Here is a 21,494-nt window from a genome sequence, read left to right on the forward strand (position 1 = left end):
TTGACGAACCCGCCTGCTGCCCCGGACCCCTTCGATCTGGGGATCCACACTCCCCGCCAATCTCAATCGAGGAGCCCGTGCAGCCCTCTTGCAGAACAGCCCGGCGGCCGTCAACGCCCCCGTCGGTGTTTCACCTAGACATTGAAAAGGACCGGATAAGGAGGCAGTCGAGGAGGTCGTGAGGATTGTTTGAGAAACGCATCAAGTATAAGCAGGTTATCGTGGGTATCCTGACCAAAGAAGTGTGTGTGGAGGTTGGTTAGCCTACCATCATGGCGGACCCAATGGGAGCCGAGATCGTGGTGGAGCAGGACGCCCCTTTTTCGACGCCAAAGCGCCCGAGTCGGGTGGTGAAGCCCACGAGCAAGGTAGTAAAATTTGGTCCAAATCGCTTTAGTTGAAGCCGAGTAGCTGATTGGCTTAAAACAACCCCAACCCTAGTAGTCAGTATTCACAGACGATTGATCATAAATCGGCCACCAAAATGGAGAATTTCGCTTAAATTTTGAGGCTACATCCTTATTGTCTGTCCCAATTTCAATAAAAGAGGATATTTACCATTGCCCATTGGCTCATACCCCTGCTAGTTCCTCTTTCACTGAAAAAGGGACAGTGTTTTCAATCCCCGGTCCGTTTTTTTGATTAAAAGTGCCGGAAAACCCTTCTCATTGGCTGTTTCGTTCCTTCGTCGAAACCTTCGCAGATAGCTTTATGTCGCACTGAATGTGCTTAAAATGGATTGAAGGTCGGGTCATTCATAATGAGCAGCAGTAGTGAGTTGATTGGTTCTAACATCTGTGTGGGGTATTCCATCCCACAGGTTTTACTTTAAATCACCCAGCTTGATTACTAAGGGCTGTTGTCCCTGAGGCTCGTTGGGACCATGCCCGGCCTGCGACACATTATTATCGACGTAGGCACCAGAGCTTAATTGTACGACTTGAATGTGGAATATACAAAAGGGAGACGATTTCCTACTCATTTGCACTCTTTGTGACGACAATAGATTTCCCAAATAGCCTTTCTATCAAACTTTGGATAGTTCTTCCAAATATTTGTTCTTCGGAGGATGGCGGTTCCGGCTCGGGCGGTTGGAGGATTCCGACACAGCAGCCGTGATCGTGTCAAGGACGGGTGTAGGTGCAGGCAGATGAGTTGCTGGCATCAGGGGCCTCATGAAGGACGCAGTGGGGGTCTGATTCCCGGCACAGCTTGGTTCGGGCTCGTCAACAGTTTCCTGTGAGCTCGAGCTGCCGGTCGAAAGATGTGTTCCCGAGGAAGGGATAGTAATCGGGGACGTCGGCGGCTGGCGCGGTCTCTTTGCCGGCGGTGTGTAATCGACGCGTGAAGCTGGTCGCTTCGGCGTCGGCGAGGTGGAGAGGTAGTGGTACTCTGTAGAAGGTGTTGAGATGACAGATGACATCGATTCGCCTGGGGTCGAAGCTGGAGTCGGCGTTGAAGCGGGAAGAGGAGTCGGCGGGGCAGCAGGTCTGCGCGCTGTGAATTTGGCCTTGATCTCCTCGAACGGCCTATGGTTAGAAGATGATGAACGGACTGCTGATGTCGCAGCACCCGGCGGCGGCGTTGGTGAGCCAGGCCCGGAAACTCCCTTGTCGAGAAAGGTCCAGGAGTCCGGAACGACGATGAAGACGTAGTCCTGCTCGAGGGTCGGCGGCTGCACCATGAGATGATGGCCAAGCAGGCCGGCCACCTTGCCGGTACAGGTCAGCAAAACATTGCTCTGGAACTGAGTGTCTCGCCTCTCGGCCATCTTCTTGCAAAGTGAGGCCCACGGATTCGCGCGGATCGGGAAGATGACAAAGACTTGGAAGGGATGGAAGCCTCTAAACGGGGTCTTATCTGGATTACCGGGGGCAAGGAATGTGGTCAGCTGAACGAAGCCGCAACACTTGAGCTGGACATTGTCCAGCGTGGGCACAGATTCCTTTCGGAGGAGGGCGTGGCCCGGACCGACGACAGGGCATGCCCGTCGTCGTCAACCATAACACGCACCAGGGCCTCAAGCTCGTCAACGGGGCCAGCTATACGGCTTTGGAAGTCATCGTCGACAAGACATTTCCCGGATACCGGGTCTCGGCCAATACGATACTCCACTTTGGGCCCCCGGTGGGGATCCTGCTCACGGCGGAAACGACTAGGGACTTCCACTTCGTCGGCATGCCGCCCGGGACAATACTGCTGACGCCGATGAGCATAAAGATAGAATGCCAGCGGAAACGTCCGTGGCAGCGGCATGACGTCACCCGGAAAGGCCTGCCGTGCACTCCAGCGTTTGCATGCACCAACTACAAAGTCCAAGGGAGAACGCTGAGGCGGGTGGCGTTGGGACTGCGCGGAACCAGGACGACGAATATCGATGGTAAGATGGTGCCAAGCCAGTGCGACCCATACAGTCTATACGTGCAGCTGTCGCGCTGCCCGTCGCTCGACGGCATCATGCTAGTATCGAAGGCGCGTGAGAGGGACCTCGTCGGGAACAAAATCCCTGCTGACATAGCAGCTGCGGAGGCTCGGCTCGAACTGCTAAGCCGGGAGACTGTAGAGAAAGCCCAGAGCTGGCTGGATGGGTAGAGGGCATACCTATGTTTTATGATAATAAGAGAAGCACACCACAAGTTGATTTGAAGAGAATGAAAGGACGAGGCTAAGCCCAAACTGTTCCCTCCCAAGATCCAATAGAGCAGCCACATACATGTAGAGCGCAGAGTCGTAATCAGAGCGAAGCTCTTAAGTTCGGGTGCAACAGCATAAGACCTTTCGTTCCCCAAGGCATGGAGAACCAGGAATGATTAATTGATGATGATCCTGATGTCTGTGACTGATCTGTAGATGTGTTGTGTGCTTCTTTTCGTTCGTTCTCCCTCCTCGTCTCTATATCTGAAGAGGTCAAGCCAAGATACTAGACTTGCTCAACCTGCAACAGACCTGTAACGCTGTTCTGACAATTCTGGTATCATCGTGAGACATCTTATCTTGAGGTGGCTGCCTGTGTAACACCATCATGTATATGCCACGTCTCCAAAACACGTGGAGGATTGACGTAGGCATAGGCAAAGGGGTGATGGAAAAGGACGATGATTTTAGGCGAATTAGAAGAAGCGAACGGCTGCACCAACTAGAGCGAAGCTCTTAAGTTCGGGGGCAACGGCATAAGACCTTTCGTCACTTCGTTCGTTCCTCTCTTCGTTCCTCAAGGCATAAGCTAGTGAAGCCTGTTAAGTGAATTTAGACAGCACGTGGAACGATGAAAAAGAGGATACAGACAACAAGCAATTGTGCGGCATTAAATCTTTAGAATAGCATATAGAATATCGTTGGCGGTCTTGGATATATACCTCGAGAGCCGAAGGACCTGTGACAGGAGGAGATGCAAGCCTTTACTACGAAGTTCATGACCGAGAATCTCGTTGTGAATATGTCAATTGCTGAATCCTCTCTCACGGCTCTGACGGACCATCCAAGGTGCTTTCACCGGCTCCCGCGGACTGGTCAGTCGCGAAACCATTCTGCATTAAGCTAGATGTCTTTGACATCCGGAGCGCCCTGGTCGAAATAAGAGTAATGACCGGATCTCGGCATGTGGGCTGCTCGCTAGACGCCCGCACCTCACAAAAGACAGGCAATTCGCACCTAGGCGGCTTCCAGATTGAGTCTGACTTTTGTGCCGTTGGGCTGGATTTTGATGGATTTCTGATGTTAGATATATGAGGCCATAGGAGCGCCTGCTATATGCTTATTTCGGCTGTTTGTTCAAACAATTAGTAAAGGACTTGAGCTATAAAGTATACTGCAGTAGAAGCTGGCCTCGTACGATTGGTTTCACTAATCAAGCGGTATTAAATGCGCAAGCGTCCAGGGACCCTAGTTTCCATATACGAGAACTAGTATTTTTAAAGTTTTGCCCCACAAGGTTGCCATATGGAGTCTAGATAACAGCTATATCCAAATTGAGACAAACTTTCCGCTTAAACCTTTTACCACAAACCTAATAGCGTCGACTATATTTCCATCTTTATATTATCCACCAATAATACTTGTAAGATATGACAACGTTAATATTTTATATACTTATGCTTGCTAGTTAGTAAGCAACTTTGTGAATTATTAATCTTTACTATTAGGTAGTCCTGTTACTCCGCAATATTAAAGATACACAAAGCTAATAATATGAAGAAATGCCTTGGAATTGAGAGATCCAGTTACGGACCATTGTATTTATCGAAACCTAAGATCCTAAGTCTCCAACAAATTGCCCTGAGTTGACTTTACATAACTTCCTGCACTAGATCCTCCCTGGGTTCTCTTCAGTCCAGAATAAAAGGTTGGCTTCCACCATCAAGAATGAGACTCGTACTCGAATGCGACGCTAGATTAATCTTCAGGCAAGACCATCGTCAAGATCCCCACGTACAAAGGCGGCGATCATCTACTGGGCCACCAAAACGCAGCCATCAGAGGCCTGAGGAATAGTGTCGGGGCAGTTAAGGCAGGAGCCAATCCACTCGTTGTTGGAGAGGAGGGGGGCGATAGAGTGTGCGCATCCAAACGTTTTGATACAAGCATAGCTGTAGGCCTTGGCCATTTCCGCAGCAGAAACGGGTACGAAGTTCCTGGAGACGGGGCAAGTGTAGAGAACGTCGGCAATGATGCCCCGAGGTTCAATTGCAGCGCCAACAGAGGCGCTGACAAAGGTAAGGAGGGCAATAGCGGAGAACTTCATAGCTGTTTTGACGTTAGACAAGGTCGACAGTCTTAATGGTAGGGGAAACCTACTGATAGTTGTGGAAATGGTTTGCGATGAGTAATAGTTGTACTGGAAGTGCTTATTGGACTGATGAAGAAGAGTTGAGATGTCCTCCAATGGGTAGAACTGACTATTTTATACTTCTAGCCGGAGCTTTGCGAGCCGAGAATAATATCCTTTACGAGGTTACGGGCGTACGGCAAACACGGCTTCGCTATTCTCGAGGCGGTGTAATGATAGCTTAGCTATAGAGTTGAAAAAATAGGAAGGTCGTTAGTTAGTCGTTTCCTCGGACTGGCCGATGAATGATTAACGCTGGGTCGACGTTGTGTCATGGGTTCGAAACTCAGTATTAAGCTTTGTGACAGGTGAACTTTAAATCAAAAGATCCCGGGTCTGAGAGCTAGATTGGGATAAAGCTGCGTTGAAAATGCCAGGGGTAAAAAGACATACCGAGAACGAGAATTATACGCTAATACTTCCTCAGTATGTGGACAGTGCATACAATTGATTCAACTATCATCGACCTTGAGATTGTACTGAAAACCTTTGCCGTTTGATCCGGCCGTAGTGTTCAGTCTCGTAATGTCGTGTCACGAGTCCTTGTTAGTTGAAAGTAAAAGAAAGTCTGTTTAGTTCTTGATGTCAAGGCATTAGGCGGGAATTTCTATAAAGGTCAAGAGTTCCACCCTTCTATCACAAAGCAAGCATCCATAACATCTTTACAAGTACCAACATCTTCCACAAAAGTCTAAGCTAAATCAAATCTTCTATCACCATGTTCTTTTCAACCATCCTCGGCCCTCTCCTTCTCGTCGCCAGCTCAGCTCTGGCGGCTGCCAATCCGGAACAGCCCTTTTCTTCCCTTGTGGCTACCCATCTTCAGGTTCCTGTTGACTTGGTCGACGAGCTCCTGATTGACAACACGACTGAGCACCTCACGAGCCTTGACATCGCCAAATGGGCTCCTGCTCTTGGCCAGCCTGTCGAGGTTCTCACTGGACTGGACTCTGAAAGCAAGTTCAAGGTGTTCCACTTCCTGTACACGGCTATTTCCGAGGGACCTGGAGGGCTGTCCAAGCGTGACCAGGCGACTGCCGACGAAGATGCTGCGATCATCAGGTCAAAGACATCAAATTACCAAAGCACCATCGTGACCGAGCAGGCGGAAGATGATGCTCGCTGCAAAACCACCACTAGCTGCGTCCTCTGTATTGGCGCGGCTGCGACTGCTGCGACCGGTAGCATTGCTAGCTGTTCTGCAGTTGCGCTGAGAGCTAACAATCTTCGCGTTGCAAACGCTAGCCCACAGGCTGCTGAAGTCAATGGTGCGGTCATCATTGCTGAGCTAGTTTCATGCGCTGCTAAGCCTCTTACTGCTTTTATCGTTGCTACTGGCGTCTGCATCAAGGCTACAGGCAATTAGACATTGAGTCTACTTGATGGCTTATTGGAGTTAACTTATGAGAGCAAGTAAATATGCGCTCGGGTATAAGCTAAGTTATTTGAAAAGCCCTTTTAGTTATTACGATTCTTAGGGTAATGCTTTCGTTCTATTTAAAGCTTTATTTTCAAGTAAAGCGACTTACATTAGAAAAAATATTATATCTATATGTACTTACTGTCCAACAATAGATACTTTGTGAAAATAAACCAGTCTTAAACTTGGGGATCATATGCTGTTCCTCCAAGACACTCCATTTTCTGTAACAAGAGCGTGGGACCGGCATTCGCTAAGGTCGATCATTGTCCGTTCCTTTAATCGGGCTTGGCAGGAAACACAAAACAGGCCAGAGAGCTTTATGTATCTATTGATTCAGCGCTTACATGCTTTGACAAACTTGTGGTCGGGCTATTTAGCGTTGTCAAATTGCTTGGTATATGGCCAAAGCTGTAGACATGTATGCACACTAAGGAGAGCGGGGTTGAAAACTGCATATTACTTATAAAGCCAGCAGTGAGCACCTGCAGCGATGTGTCAGAATGTTTCGTTCCCACAATCCTGTCTGATTAGCCGACTTGTGTAATGGCTATCTAGCCGCTCTTTTCTTATGGCTGAGTGGGAAAGCGAGTCGATTGGCTTCTTTACTGATGGCTGGCGCTTGGACTGAATATGCATCATAGACCAAGCTATCATCTATGGAAGATGAGTTTTGGTTCTGCTTTGCTATCACGGGTGCCTCCACTGCTTGGCAAATATTCGACCCCCAAGGTTAGCTAACATCAGACAATGTCAAGAGAGGAATCGCTCTAATAGTAATTGAATATTGCGCTGGATTCTCTCCTCAATAAATAAAAGCAAATAAATCAAGACCATAAGAAAACCTAATTTCTAGTCAAGGGTTAGTTGAAGCGTTTGACTGTAATTGTACTTTTCTTTGAACCCTGGTATTGGATTGTGTGTAGTAGAACCGCTCTTTTGCAGCTTGCGGATACCCTTAATTTCGTCTTGGCGTTTAAGTAAAGCTTACGCAACTTTCGCTTTTAATCGCTGGTATCGCTAATGAACCGAACCCAAGCTCATTCCGCTTGCCCATTGTTATTGGTATCTAACTATCTATAGGGTCGCTGTCACTCTAACCTCGAACCGCTATTATGATCCCATTATTATATATACTATCTAATAAAGATAAATATTTACGTACCAATATGTATTGACCCTCAGTTCTTAATCATTCACAGCAATGCGCCTGGAAAATTGCCCGCCCTGCAAGCTTCATGAACCATCGGCGTTGGGCCATTATAGCTTGGAAATATCAGGTTCTGAAGTAAGAACTAGCAAGGGGCCTTGGCGACAATGACGTTGTAGCCATCGGAATCGAACTGTTGTCCCCGGACTAAGTACTGGGTCCATTCGGGGCCGCAAGGCTGTCTGACGCAAGGAGGGCTCTTGACTTCCCATGCGCACGCGTTGGTGATGTGATCGACATAGACACCTAGATAGCCGCAACTGGGCGCGATGGCATGATTGTTGTCGTTGCAAAGGAAAATACCATCGCCGTCTTGGCAGTTGCTGGCGACGCGAGTACAAATGCGAGGTCCTCCACCCACATGACACTGACCCCCAACGCTGCGGAGCCAGTTCTTGTCCCGCTGGGCAGCTCGTGTGCCCATAGCCTCCGGCCTTGCAAATAATATGGCCTTGCTTATGTACTAGTAGGTTTCTAAATAAAAGAGATGGCTTGAAATCTTTCTTACCTGACTGCGCCGTTCAATCTTAGCGTCAGTACTGTTGGCTTGTGGGGCCACGTAATTGTCAAACATTACGTGTATTCGGTTCATTGATGCAGATTGGTATATTCATGTTGTGTTCTGTTGAATTCTGCCCCTTAGAGGTCTTACCATTTCGGTTGTAATCTTAAAATATCCCTGCTTGCACGTGAGACCCAGCACCTGTTCAACAGTAATCCGGGTTGAGCTTCTGGATCTGAGCAGCGATTTGCTAAAGCGCGGCGTCAGTATCTGCGTGTAAAAGGTTCTCACGGTATAGTGAGCGTATTTACTCACATCGACAGTGCCCGTCAGAGTAACAGGCTCGGCTCCGTCTTCGATAACACCTGTCCATTGCATCGGAACAATCTCATAACTCTCAAGAGATTTCTCAGCTAACTGAATATCCTCAGGAAGGGCCTATAAGAGAGTCAGCATAATATACATAGCGTTTTCTATCAGTGAGTGAGCTATACTGAGGCCGAGATAGCCACTATGGCGCCACAAAGGATTGAGAGAGAATGCTTTATCTTGAGTATTGTTGTCTGTCTTTATATGGACTTTAGTGTAGAACGCTTGGGTTAAGCACCGTATCAATCCATAGGGAATAAGTACTGGAGGAGCAGGGGTTAAGGGTCTGCCTTATCTAGTCGCTTATCGAAACGCCTGGTGATGATAGTCATAACGTAACTCTCAGCAGCACGATTAAAGATTGGCACCCTTACACTTAAGCTCAAGATTGTTACGATCCATCATGCGGCCCAACCCCTAACTAGCGCATTACATGTACCACACTTCCAATAATTATTGACTCAGGGTTTCGTCAAGGTTCAGTATCAGGCGACGAGGAAAGTGGCGTTTCGGGGAGTTCAGGATCATCGTGATAGCTCGAGACTGGGACCGAATTGTAGAGATTCTTCTGACGAATTGGAGGAAGCTATATAGTCCTCTGGCTGTTTTGTTGCTTATTTTATTACTCGCCGCTTCACGATGTTGTGACGCCGAAGGATGCCCCGCCACCACCCGTCGGAGAAGAAAAAGCGATCGGGCAAGCTCAGGTATAGCTGCTTGAAAATTGCCCTTGCCTTCTGACGGCACCACGAGGTCGTCATGATCCGATTACGCGCCCGGCGCCCTAGGAAGAGGGAGTATAATTGATTTTCTAATTCGGGTCACTTAGGAATTGGTATACGATATGACTCCTCAACGTACGAGTCACGATATTGCTTATTCCAGCTGCGAATTGTGGTCCAGGGGATACCAAAATGTCGAGCTGCATCCCTCAGAGAAGGAGGCACAACCTCGCCGTTAGGGTGACTCTATGGTGGATCAACCACATCACAACCTCTTCCTTCTTCCTCTTTGTGTAGGAATTTTCCCTCCTTTTGATAGGCTTTGATCCCTTCGCTTGACGATCTTAGAGGCGTTTTGGAGGTCTTTCTCGTTTTTTAGGCTCTGGGACTTGCACCCATTCAGTCACTTGAGGACTGACTTCTTGAAGAGGCGTCATTGTATGTAAAAATCACTTGGTGATAGCTTCATTCAAAGAAAAGAGCATGTGGTTGACGAAAACCCAGATTCCCCTCAAAAGAGTCGGTCGCAAGTCTGATATTTCCCCGCCCGGATGACCGGCTCACCAAATCTCTACGTCGAAGTGATCTGCATTTTGACTGCGTTAGTAATCTAGCGGTATGCTTTAGGCGCCATCTAGGCGCACAGGTCCTGTGCGCTCGAGGCACAGCCCCCCCGTCAGCAGGCTAGGACCGCTCAAATCGAGATAAAAAGGTCACCTGGCCAGCTTTCACCTATCGCAAGAAAGGAGATGTGGCCGTGGAGCTCCTCAAAGAGGGCTTTGTGTTAGGAGAGGAGCAGATCAAGGTGGCTAGGACTTGTCATCTACGTCTACTTAGAATCGCGAAGAAATCTAGCGAGACTAGGCTGGGATCAGCGACGTCTAGCTCAGAGGACTAGGCGACCTGAAGATTGCTTTGATGAGTTCGATGTTCCCACATGCCTACACAGTGGGATAAGGAGGTATCTCAATTTTCTCATATGTCAACAGGACATAGCAATAAGTCAAGATAGTAGCATAGCAGTAGCTACAGTGGGAGGTAATAAGTTTGAATACCCTTTGCTGTACCGACCCATGCACTAGCCCAATTAGGCCGACTTTCTGATGCCGCTTTTATATCCCAACTTTTGAGCTTTGCATAATAGATCTAGTATTTTATATACCAATCTTATGCAGTAATGCAGGGGCCCTATGTAAGATCGTTATGATGGCGATAGCTCCTTGCCTTGAGGTATGCTGAGGAGCGTATCGAACGAGGAAAGTCGACAGTAAAAGCGGCATTAAAACCGCTAGCCTAATCAGGCTAGTACATGGGGTTTGGTACAGCAAAAGTATTCAAACTTATTGCACTGTAGCTCTCAAGGATTCTTTAGTCCCCTGTAATAAATTACAAACACCATTAATTTATCCGTACTTTAGCGCTAAATTGGGTTTAAGAAGAACGATAGAATTCGACGAATTGGGAGTAGACCGGCACTTCTGCCGTTAGGTCCCAGCTGAGAGTTCATGGTTAGCGTATATAAGAGACTCAGATCTCTACATATAATCAGCTGGCTGCGTGCATATGTTCTAGCAGAGATCCGATTTTCCCTGGTCTCTAGTCTGGGTGTTATTCTGGCTAAATAAACACTTAAGGTTAGCGAAATTATATAGCAGTTATAGGTAATATACAGGCTATTTACCCAGGATAATATTCCCTTAGGATAGCAGTAATAATTAGGTCTAAAGTAGATAAACCCTAACCCTAAGTTAATAGAGAACTAATACTAAATATTAATAATAGGCCTAGAAAATAGTAAAGGGGGAAAAGGTTTAATTAATTAATTAAATATAAGTAAATAATAATTTAAAATAGAGTTTATATATTATTATAGCAATAATAAAAGTAAGTCTAATAAAAGTTATAATAAATAATAATAGTATTATTATTTAGACTTAGCTAGATTTAAGTATTATATTAATAGCCTAGTTACTACTATAACTATAATAGATAATATAGTAAACTAAATAATCTAGGTTTATAAGTAACTTAATATCTTACTTTATCTAATCTATAAGGCAGCTATTAAGCCTAAAGTAAATAAGGTAAAGCACTATTACTATAACTGCTATAAAACTATTAAGAAGTAGCTATAAGCAGTAATTATATTTATAGTATTATTTTTACTATTAAGATACTACCCCTAGATACTATAAGACTTAATAGATAAGAATATATAACTACTACTAGATAGAAGTATACTAATCTTAGGGCTAAGGATATATAAAGGGTTTAGCTACAGGAGTAAAAGCTATTACTTTCTAACCTATAATAAGTTAAATTTTTCTATATATAAGACCTATAATAGACACTAAATATAAGTAAAAGGTAAGTATAGCTAGGAGTATATAATACTTTAGTTACTATATAAAGCCCTATATATAAGGTACTAGATTATTAACTTAATATAGGGCATTAATACTAATAGCAGTCTAGCTATAAAGTATATTAATAATACTATAGCTAGGGATACTTTACTATTATAAACTATCTAGGTATATAAGAAGGATTTAAAGAAAGTAGAGATAAAATAGTAATATTAAGTAAAGGCACTAGGTAAAGTTAATACTAAGTTAAGATAGGTATAGTTTATAAAATAGTTAATATACTTATAGTAAAGAGATAAACTAATACTATATTAGGCAGGACTATTACTAGCTTCTGCTATAGTTAAGTAGTAGATATAGCCCTATAAGCGCTATAAAGTAAACTAAAGGCTATATAAGTTAACTAAAAGCTTCTAGTATAAACTTAGCTACTATATAGAGAGGCTAGATAAGGTACTAAATAAGATGCTTAAGTGGCTTAGCAGCATTAACCTAACTAAGCTAGTATTAACTCTATTTAGCTAAAAGTAGCAGTTAGATATAATAGATAAGTATAGTATATACTAATAGCAGTACTTATACTATTATATCTAGATCTAGCTACTTAAGTATAATAGAGCTAAGGCAAAGTATAGTATCTAATTTATTAAAAACTAGTAAAATTCTCTAGCTAATATTATCTAGTAACTTAATACTATTATAAATAAAAGGAAAAAGTAAGGGCAGTAATAAGTCTTAAAAGTAAGTAAAGAAAGTAATAGTAATAGGGGGAGTGCTAAAGGTAAAGAAAAGAGAGACCTTAATAAAAAGGCACTTAATAAGGCTATCTTTAACTTCTATATTAAGTTAATTAAATAAAAGCTTAAAAAGAAGCAGTATTATAGCCTACTGCTCTACTTTATAGCTATACTAAGTATTAAGGAAGATAGTATATAAGTTCTATCTTATATATATACTTAGTTTCTTGCTAGCTTTTTATAGTATAGGCAGATTCTAATACTAAAGCACTTCTTTAAAGATAACCTATATAACTTAAAGGACTTAATTTATAATATAAGTTTTATAGCTATTAATTAGTTCTAGAAAGGTTATTATAATTAGCTTGTAACTGGCTTATATATACTATTTAATGCTATTATTTAGTAAATAATATATAAATAAGGCTACTGTAATTAGAAAGGTAAGTAAGTAAAAGTGCTATAAGATAGTAATAGTATAATACTTAATTATTTAAGTAATAAGATTACTGTAAGTAGCTTTTAGTAAATAGTACAGGCGCTTATATAGGAAGCTAAGGGCTAGCTAAATAAGCTTATAAGCAGGTAATAGAGTTAGATCTATAAAGTAATATAACTATAGGATATTACTAATAGTTTAGTATTTAAAGGCTTAGGGCAGTTATTTATAATAAACTAGAGGAATTTATAGCTAAAGGCAGGAGCTAAGAAGTTAATAAGGCTAGTAAGTGTAATACTATAGAAGACTATTAATATAAGGAATAGTAATAGTTAGCTTAAGTACTAGAAATAGGTAATAAAAAAGTATCTTAGCTAGCTATAATAGTTCTAGTTAAGTATATTCCTGATTATATATATATAAGGAAGATAGCCTAGGTAAGGTCTAGAAGTGTTAATACTAAAACACTGTAATACTAAATAGCTACTAAAGAACATATTTATCTTTAATAGATAGGTAGTGCTAATTATAGACTAGGATAAAAATAAGGGCTTAAATAGCAAGTAGGGCCAAAAAGTAGTATATTTCTTACTTAAGGGCCTAAGCTTAATAATAGTAGTATATATTATATAGCTACTTCTATTTAAGAAGGTGCTATATTAGCTTTCTGGCATTTAAGGCCTATCTAAGGCAATTAACCTATAGCTATAGTGTTACGACCCTCGCGGTTATGTCACGTGCACCCTATAAAATCCCTATCACAATCACCAATTACAGTACAACCAACCGATTCCTTTTCGGTCTATCCAGTTTGACTAATAGATGAAGGACTGATGACCTACTGTCCCGGTCCTAGACCGATAAACTAATAACTCAGTCCCTAAAAGAAGTACTATTAAGTACTTACCAGATATAAGTATATAGAACACACTCCTTAGCACTTTTATAGATTCTAGCCTACTAGCTATTAATAAAACTTCTTTATATTAATTAAGCCTAATACATATTAAATCTACTATTAAGAGATGTAACACTTTGATAAGCTTAATATTACGCCCTATACAATCTGCTAACAATAAACCCAAGCACAGCTTAGTTTAATATAATTAGACCTAACCATTATACATTAATAGCTCTTGTTTAGACTGTACTGCGTAACGCTGAGTAATATAAACGCAATAGCTGCTAATATTAACCCTACCTAGCAACATACTATACCTAATAATAATACACCTTCTACTTCACAGGATGCAAATATAGATAATAACTCTAATAGCAGTGTTAACTCTGACATTGAATAGTTACGCCAATAGATAACTAATATAAATATCGAAATAGATAACCTCTAATAAGCACTTACTGAGGTAACCTAGCTGCAGGCCTAGCAGGCTACTAACCAGCAGAATGCCATTTAGGAAATGCGTTAACTTGCTGCTACTGCCGCCAGTAATAAAGAAGCAGGTGAAATCCTTAAACCTAACGTGCCTGAACCTTTTAATAGAAACCTGGCAAAACTGTCTATATTCCTTACTTAGTGCTAAGCCTTTATAAGTTACTTTCCGAACTAATTCGGTAAAGACGGTAATAGAGTCATATATGCGTTAGGATAACTTAAGGGAAATGCAGCCTAGTGGTTTTAGCCTATACTAGAAGATATAACTACTAAACTAAAACATGAACTGCTACTTTGAATGTTCTGAATCTATAAAAGCTACTTAGCCTTTAAGGAAGCCTTATAATAAGCCTTTGGATTAGTTAATAAGAAAAGCTAGGCAGAATAGAAAATCAAGATACTTAGGTAAACTAAATCCATATCTAAATATAGAACTGAGTTCCTTTAACTTGCTACTAAGCTAGGTTGGGATTAGGCTCTATTTATATTGTTATTTTTTAATAGACTTAAGGAATCTATCTAAGCAGAACTCTATAAGGAAGAAAGACCTAAAATACTGGTTGACTATATTAGATAAGCCGTCTGTATTGATAATATGCAATTCTAATAGAGAATCTGTAATAATTAAAGTAATTAAAGATAATAAGGAAATAAACCTTACTATAACGCTAACTAAGGGAGACGATGAAATCATGATACCTTATACAGGACTGAGGAAGGACCTATGACTATTGGAGTAGCTAAGAAAGATAAATCTAAAATCACTTGCTAGAACTGTAGTAAGAAGGGATACTATGACTAGGAATATAAGAACCCTGTTAAAACTAACCAGAAATACAGACCTATACCTGAAGGTAAGAAACATATTAATAGTATTAATAAAAAGAAAGAACCATAGATAACAACCTGCTCTATTAATATAATAAGAAAAGATGGATACAACATATAAGGAATACCTTACATATGAAACCTGAACCTAGGTACTACCATATATGACCCGTTCCTTAATAAATAATAAATATATAAATAATACTACCCAGATATTACGGAAGAATAATGACCTAAACTAAGTTACCTACTAGTCAATTTACAATATATAACCTAAATACTAAAGGAAAGGAAAATCAAGAAAAGAAAGTATAATATAAAGAAATAAGAAAATCTAGAATTTAGGAAGAAAGAAAGCAAGCAATAAAAATAATAAAGAAAAAAAGTAAAATAAGGGAAAGAGATCAAACTTAAATAGAACCCAGTTCCCGAGCCAGGATAACAGTATATCGAATAAGGATACACTATTTATATGGTTAGAAAAGGAAAGGAAGTTAACCCTAACCTAGATAATGAACCTAGTATACTAGGATTTGACTAGAAATTTGATAATGCACTGGCATAAATATTTACCAAATCAGGAGTACCTATAAAAATACAGGGAAGCACTATCTGATATGATCTATATTTAGTAGTGGATAAGATCCTAGTTAGAACTATCTTAAAACGACTAAATTGATATTATAATGATCTAAACTACGCATTAGCCTTAAGAACGGTCTAAGACCTAGAAGCAATAAAAATCAGAAGATAAGTAGACTGCACCATCTAGAATATAGATATTGAACTACAGTACGATAAATATAGAAATTATATATAGTATAGTAAAGCACTTAAATATACTGAACTTACGAGATAAAGAGCTATTATAGAATAAGACAATAATATCTATATTAGGTTATATATAAGGAATAAAGTAAAAGACCTAACTACTCTAGAAAAATAAATCTAGATTAAAGCAGACCCTTGAAGGTACCTAGACTATCTAAACTATTAGTAGATATTATGGATATCCTGTATACAACACTATTACCAACAATACAGGCAAGATAAGGAAATAAATAACTGTTTTCTAGTATAGACTAAAGAATACAGGGAATAGAGACCCTACCTAATTATTAATACCCTGGGATATTAACTTACTAAAAGGTATAGAGGAACTTAAGTAGCGAAACTTACAGTAAATATTAAAGCAAGAGAACGAGCTCTAAACTATATCTAAAACTTTTATTATATTACTTAATAGAGATTGAAAGTTCATAATAAAAAAGACTATGAAGAAGAAACCTTAGATAAGGAACTCTATGAAACCATTATAGAAATTAACTGGTTAGAAAAAACGTAAAGCGAAACCTTAGATAAAGGAAAATCGGTACAACTAACTAGCAAAGACACTACATTAAACCAATAAATTGAACAAATAGAAGCTAAATACTAAAACGAACTAGCTTATTAATATAAATGCCTAGATAATATTAACTGCTATAACAGCAAATGCAACTATAACTACCCCTAGATAGGAAAAGAATAACACTATCTGTAATAAAGCGCTAGACAAGCAATAGAGCAAGAGGAAACAAACTTCCTATAAAAGCTCTAAGAATAACTACCAAGAACAGTTAATAAACCTGCCTTGAACTAAAAGTTAGAATTAAGGATAAGTAGCTGAGTGCACTTGTAGATAGCAAAGCTAATATGAACTATATTTCCCTTAATACAGTAAATGATCTTAGGCTACTATGGAGGGATAAGGAAAGCCCCTATACTGTAACCAATAGAGAAGGAGGAACCTATGATTACAATAATGGACGAATAACCCGAGAGATTGATTACCTTAAGGTGTTTATAAACAGAAGAAATCAAGGAATCGACTTCAATATTATCCCTATCAATAGATACGACCTAATACTCGGATATCTATGGCTAAAACGCTATAACCCACAATTTAACTAGAGAACTAGCTAGGTGACCTGTAAAGATCACCCTTTAGATAATGAAAATGATTTAGATAACAACAACATAAGATCTTAAACTTCGACTAAGGAGAGTAGCGAAGCTAGGAGCAATAAAGTATCGCCTATTCTAAAAGGAACATAACATAAATACTATAAAGGCAGAACGAAATGCGTTAGATGAATGATAGCAACTCTTAAAGGACAGTTTAGATAACTAGACCACGATCTCCAAGAGATAAAATAGATTGCCAAGAAGGAATCTAACGAACAACTTAAGAACATACCTACTTAGTATTATATCTATAAAAAACTGTTTTAAGAAAAACTTAATACTAAGTTACCCTAATATATAAACTATAATATCAAGATTATATTAAAGGAAGGCAAGAACCTGAAATTCTTCCCCATTTATAACCTATCCAGAGATAAGCTCAATACACTTAAGGAATAGATAAATAATATGCTACAAAAAGGATATATCAGACCATCTAAATCCTCAGCTGGATACCCGGTCATGTTTATACTAAAACCCAATATAAACAAACTCTGATTTATAGTGGATTACTGATAGCTTAATAAGATTACTAATAAGGATAGAATACTATTACTACTTATTACTAAACTTAAGGATTGACTATTTAGTAAAAAATGGTTTATAGCCTTAGATCTTAAATCTGCTTATAATCTCATTTAAATTAAAAAAGGCAACAAATGGAAAATAGCCTTTAGGATAAAATACAGACTATTCAAATACCTAGTAATGCCTTTTGGCTTAACTAATGCACCTGCAGTATTCTAATGTATAATTATAAATATACTTTAAGAGTACCTTAATATCTTTATAGTTTACTACCTAGATAATATCCTTATCTTCTCTAATATAGAAAAAGAGTATATAGAATACATCTATAAGGTCTTAAAAGCACTACAAGATGCCAATATGCTTATCAAACCTACAAAAAGTCACTTTTATTAGTCACAAGTAATGTACTTAGGACATAAAATCTCATATAATGAAATCAGAATAGATAAATAAAAAATCGCGGCAGTTACTGAATAGAAAACGCCTACCTTAATAAAGGAAACCTAATCCTTCTTGGGATTCATAAACTACTACTGACGATTCATTAAAGATTTTAGTAAAATCGCTATACCTCTAATAGAGATTACTAAGAAAGATCATATCTTTTAATGGAATGATAAGGCTCAGGAAGCTTTCAAATAGCTTAAGTTAGCTATCACTAGTAAACCAGTTCTAGTCATATTTGACCCTGAATGGTAAGTTAAACTTGAAACTAATGCTTCTGACTTTGCCCTAGGAGGATAAATAGGATAACAAGACAATAACAGTGTATTACACCCTATTGCTTTCTATTCTTATAAGATACATAGAGCAGAACTCAACTATCCTATCTATGATAAAGAATTCCTAGCTATCGTTAATTGTTTTAAGGAATTCCGACACTACCTTAGAGGAAGCAAATATCCAGTAAAGGTATTTACTAATCATAAAAACATAGCTTACTTTACTACAATATAGGAGCTAAACAGATAACAACTATACTATGCCAAATACCTATGCAAATTTGACTTTATAATAGCACACTGCAAAGGCACTGACAATAGACGCGCTAATACTATTAGCTAATGAACAGACTTTGATACTAGAACTGTTAAAACCAAAGAACAACTCCTAGAACTTAATAAATAAGGAGAATATCAGTTCACATAACCAGTCAAGACAATTGCAAGAACTATAAAAAGAACAAAACCTTATTCAAAACAAGAACGCGACTTCCTTCACGACTTTCATTTACACCCACTACACAGACATTAAGGAGTAAAGAAAACACTTAAAAGACTACAAGAATAAGGATATAAAGTTAAATAAAAAGATATTAAATAAGTAATAAAGCAGTATAACTTATGTATAAGAACAAAGGCATAATGACATAAACCCTACAGACAACTATAACCGCTACTAGTAGCACAACGACCTTAGGACTTAATCACAATAGACTTCATTATAAAGTTACTTTTATTAGAAGAACCCTTAACCAGAATCTTTTATAACAGTATTATAGTTATAGTCGACTGATTTACGAAATTCTTATATTACCTACTATATAGAGAATCTACAGATACAGAAGAACTTTCTTATGTTTTTTATTAATATATTATTAGTATATATGGCCTACCTATAGAAATCCTTTTTAATAGAGGACTTATATTTGCGGTAAACTTTTAGCAATTGCTTATAGCATGACTTAGACTAAACTACTAACTTATAATAGCCTTTTGACCTTAAACTGATAGATAAACCGAACAAATAAATCAAGTACTTAAATAGTACCTATGATGTTATATTAACTATAAATAGAATGATTAAGTTAAGAAACTTCTAATAGCCTAACTTGCATATAATACCGCATATAATGAAAGTATAAAGCTCACACCAGCTTACACTAATTTCGGATTCATACTAAACGCATACTACAATACACGATAAGAAAAATCAGTTAATCTAGCCGCCATACTTAAAAGCGATGACCTCAAGAACCTATATAAAGAAATAAAAACAGAACTTGAATTTATTAGAAAGCGCATGAAAAACTACTATGATCTAAAATGGTTAAAGGGACTAACCTTTTCGGAGGGAGATATAGTCTACCTAGCCATAAAAAACATCAAAATAGACCAACTAAACCACAAATTAGACTATAAATTCATCAGACCTTATAAAGTACTATAAAAAATCTCAGAAAATAACTATAAACTGGACCTACTACTGAAAGTTAGGCTCCATTTAATCTTTCATGTTTTATTACTTGAATTAGCAGCAGACATAATATAAGTTAAAATAGGTAATAAATTACAAGAAATCTCAGGACTAGAGATCTATGAAGCAGAAGCAGTCAGGGATATACGCAAAATTAACAGCCAGAGGGAATACCTAGTAAAATGGAAAAATTACCTAGAAAATGAAAATATATAGGAACCACCTAAATACCTTATTAATGCCTAGTAACTCCTAAGGAACTTTCACTAATAATATCAGCAGAATCAGAGAAAGGAATATCTATAAAGATAAAGTTCTAGTTAACTAAATCTATAGCTCTATAAGATTAAGCCTTAGAAACTATAGCTAATTCTACCTGATCAATAGAAAAACCACCCTGCTCCTCTAAGGACTGTATACCGCGGGAAAATAACTTATTACCCTGTTTCTTAAAATAACGCTTTATTTTACGAACATGGGCTAAACGCGCTATAGCCTCCTCAAGAGCCTCCTTAGCTTTCCTTTTATCTTCCTCTAATTTTTTACGCTCTTTTATATTATGAGAAACTGCAAACTTAATAAAAGAAAATAAGAAGAATTATAAATAGGAAGACTTATAAAACGTTATAATACTGGAACTATTATAAACTACTTTTACATTAATACAATTGCTGTAATGGTTCAACTTGTTATCTTTTGCCTTATATATAAGACCTTGATGGTAGTAATGAGAATACGGTATAATAAAATCTCCGAACTTATAAATATATTACGCAAGAGTACCAGCTTTAGAAGTTTTTATATATTTCTTTTTCAAGATATGACCTATTATGATGATTAGCGAGATATGTGAAATTAAAAGAAGTCTAAGTTGGTACTTATAGATGTAAAACTAATAAACGATAGATAAGCATAGTCTTGAGGACAAGACCTAAGGGAGGGGAGAGATTGTGTTACAACCCTTGCGGTTACGTTATATATACCTTATAAAATCCTTATTACAATTACTAATTATAGTATGACTAACTGATTCCTTTTCAGTCTATCTAATTTGACTAATAGATAAAGGACTAATGACTTACTATCCCGGTCCTGGACTAATAAACTAATGACTTAGTCCCTAAAGGAAGTACTATCAAGTACTCACCAGATATAAGTATATAGAACACACTCCTTAGCACTTTTATAGATTCTAGCCTACTAGCTATTAATAAAACTTCTTTATATTAATCAAGCCTAACACGCATTGAATCTACTATTAAGAGATATAACACTTCAATAAGCTCAGTATCACGCCTTACGCAATCTGCTAATAATAAACCTAAGCACGGCTTAGTTTAATACAGTTAGACCTAACCGTCATATATAGAAGTTAGCTAAGAAAGGGCTTTAGGATATAATAAAGCTAAGTAAGTAGCTCGCGCTTATCATAGGTATATAGATTAGGGTTTAGCTTACTATTTCAAGCTACTAGTATATAGCTATTAAGATAGGTTATTAAATTAAAAGACTAATTATTTAGCAAGTTAAACTAAATACTGCTATAGTAGATAGTAATAATAAGGCAGCTAATTTATTAATAGGAGAAGTATATTAATAACTAAAAGTTAAGTATATATAAGATATTTAAGTAATATATAGAAGTCAAATCATATAGAATTACTATACTGTTAATCTCTAATTTTTAAGTTAGCTATAACTAGAGATATTATTAAATTTCTAGGAAATTAGCTATTTATAGTATTAATTTCTAGCCCAAACTGATAGTAATTTTAGTAAAAGAAAACGCCAGGCTTATAATAATAATAATATACTAGTTATTAATAAAGCAGTAAAGAGATAATAGTATACTATAGACTAAGAAGTATATATAATAGTATTACTTTACTATTTTATATATAATATACTGTAATTAAGATAGATTAAAGTTAGTAAGGGGATAGAAGGGG

The 21,494-nt window shown here is 38.6% G+C and overlaps 7 protein-coding genes across 7 annotated transcripts; 3 read left to right on the top strand and 4 right to left on the bottom strand.

The window, feature by feature from the left end:
- Positions 1–1,019: 1,019 nt before the first annotated feature.
- On the bottom strand, positions 1,020–1,683 carry FVEG_14172 (hypothetical protein). The gene has a single exon (XM_018903488.1). It carries the CDS (start codon positions 1,421–1,423, stop codon positions 1,028–1,030), a length of 396 nt encoding a protein of 131 aa, XP_018762517.1. The 5' UTR covers positions 1,424–1,683; the 3' UTR covers positions 1,020–1,027.
- A 316-nt stretch (positions 1,684–1,999) lies between these two features.
- On the top strand, positions 2,000–2,718 carry FVEG_17760 (hypothetical protein). The gene has a single exon (XM_018906975.1). It carries the CDS (start codon positions 2,179–2,181, stop codon positions 2,590–2,592), a length of 414 nt encoding a protein of 137 aa, XP_018762518.1. The 5' UTR covers positions 2,000–2,178; the 3' UTR covers positions 2,593–2,718.
- A 1,482-nt stretch (positions 2,719–4,200) lies between these two features.
- FVEG_14173 (hypothetical protein) lies at positions 4,201–4,741 on the bottom strand (the record flags this gene model as incomplete). The annotated part of the gene is made up of 1 exon (XM_018903489.1): positions 4,201–4,741. One exon carries the CDS (start codon positions 4,739–4,741, stop codon positions 4,448–4,450), a length of 294 nt encoding a protein of 97 aa, XP_018762519.1. The 3' UTR covers positions 4,201–4,447.
- Positions 4,742–5,543: 802 nt separating this feature from the next.
- On the top strand, positions 5,544–6,191 carry FVEG_14174 (hypothetical protein; the record flags this gene model as incomplete). Its single annotated transcript, XM_018903490.1, has 1 exon — positions 5,544–6,191. The coding sequence occupies one exon, from the start codon at positions 5,544–5,546 to the stop codon at positions 6,189–6,191; it is 648 nt and encodes a 215-aa protein (XP_018762520.1).
- A 1,349-nt stretch (positions 6,192–7,540) lies between these two features.
- On the bottom strand, positions 7,541–8,029 carry FVEG_14175 (hypothetical protein; the record flags this gene model as incomplete). The annotated part of the gene is made up of 2 exons (XM_018903491.1): positions 7,541–7,906; positions 7,964–8,029. The coding sequence occupies 2 exons, from the start codon at positions 8,027–8,029 to the stop codon at positions 7,541–7,543; spliced, it is 432 nt and encodes a 143-aa protein (XP_018762521.1).
- A 133-nt stretch (positions 8,030–8,162) lies between these two features.
- Positions 8,163–8,335, bottom strand: FVEG_17761 (hypothetical protein; the record flags this gene model as incomplete). Its single annotated transcript, XM_018906976.1, has 2 exons — positions 8,163–8,207; positions 8,273–8,335. 2 exons carry the CDS (start codon positions 8,333–8,335, stop codon positions 8,163–8,165), a joined length of 108 nt encoding a protein of 35 aa, XP_018762522.1.
- A 905-nt stretch (positions 8,336–9,240) lies between these two features.
- On the top strand, positions 9,241–13,106 carry FVEG_14176 (hypothetical protein; the record flags this gene model as incomplete). Its single annotated transcript, XM_018903492.1, has 13 exons — positions 9,241–9,341; positions 10,224–10,240; positions 10,831–10,842; positions 10,903–10,932; positions 11,038–11,045; positions 11,396–11,415; positions 12,009–12,043; positions 12,132–12,155; positions 12,319–12,342; positions 12,591–12,594; positions 12,650–12,662; positions 12,843–12,875; positions 13,074–13,106. The coding sequence occupies 13 exons, from the start codon at positions 9,241–9,243 to the stop codon at positions 13,104–13,106; spliced, it is 354 nt and encodes a 117-aa protein (XP_018762523.1).
- Positions 13,107–21,494: the final 8,388 nt, after the last annotated feature.

The sequence above is a fragment of the Fusarium verticillioides genome, genomic scaffold, assembly GCF_000149555.1.
Source record: "Fusarium verticillioides 7600 supercont3.34 genomic scaffold, whole genome shotgun sequence".
NCBI classification, from domain to species: Eukaryota; Fungi; Ascomycota; class Sordariomycetes; order Hypocreales; family Nectriaceae; genus Fusarium; species Fusarium verticillioides.

Bases quoted from the DNA above. Each gene is read 5' to 3' on its own strand.
- FVEG_14172 (XM_018903488.1), bottom strand. From the start codon at position 1,423: ATGTCATCTGTCATCTCAACACCTTCTACAGAGTACCACTACCTCTCC.
- FVEG_17760 (XM_018906975.1), top strand. From the start codon at position 2,179: ATGCCGCCCGGGACAATACTGCTGACGCCGATGAGCATAAAGATAGAA.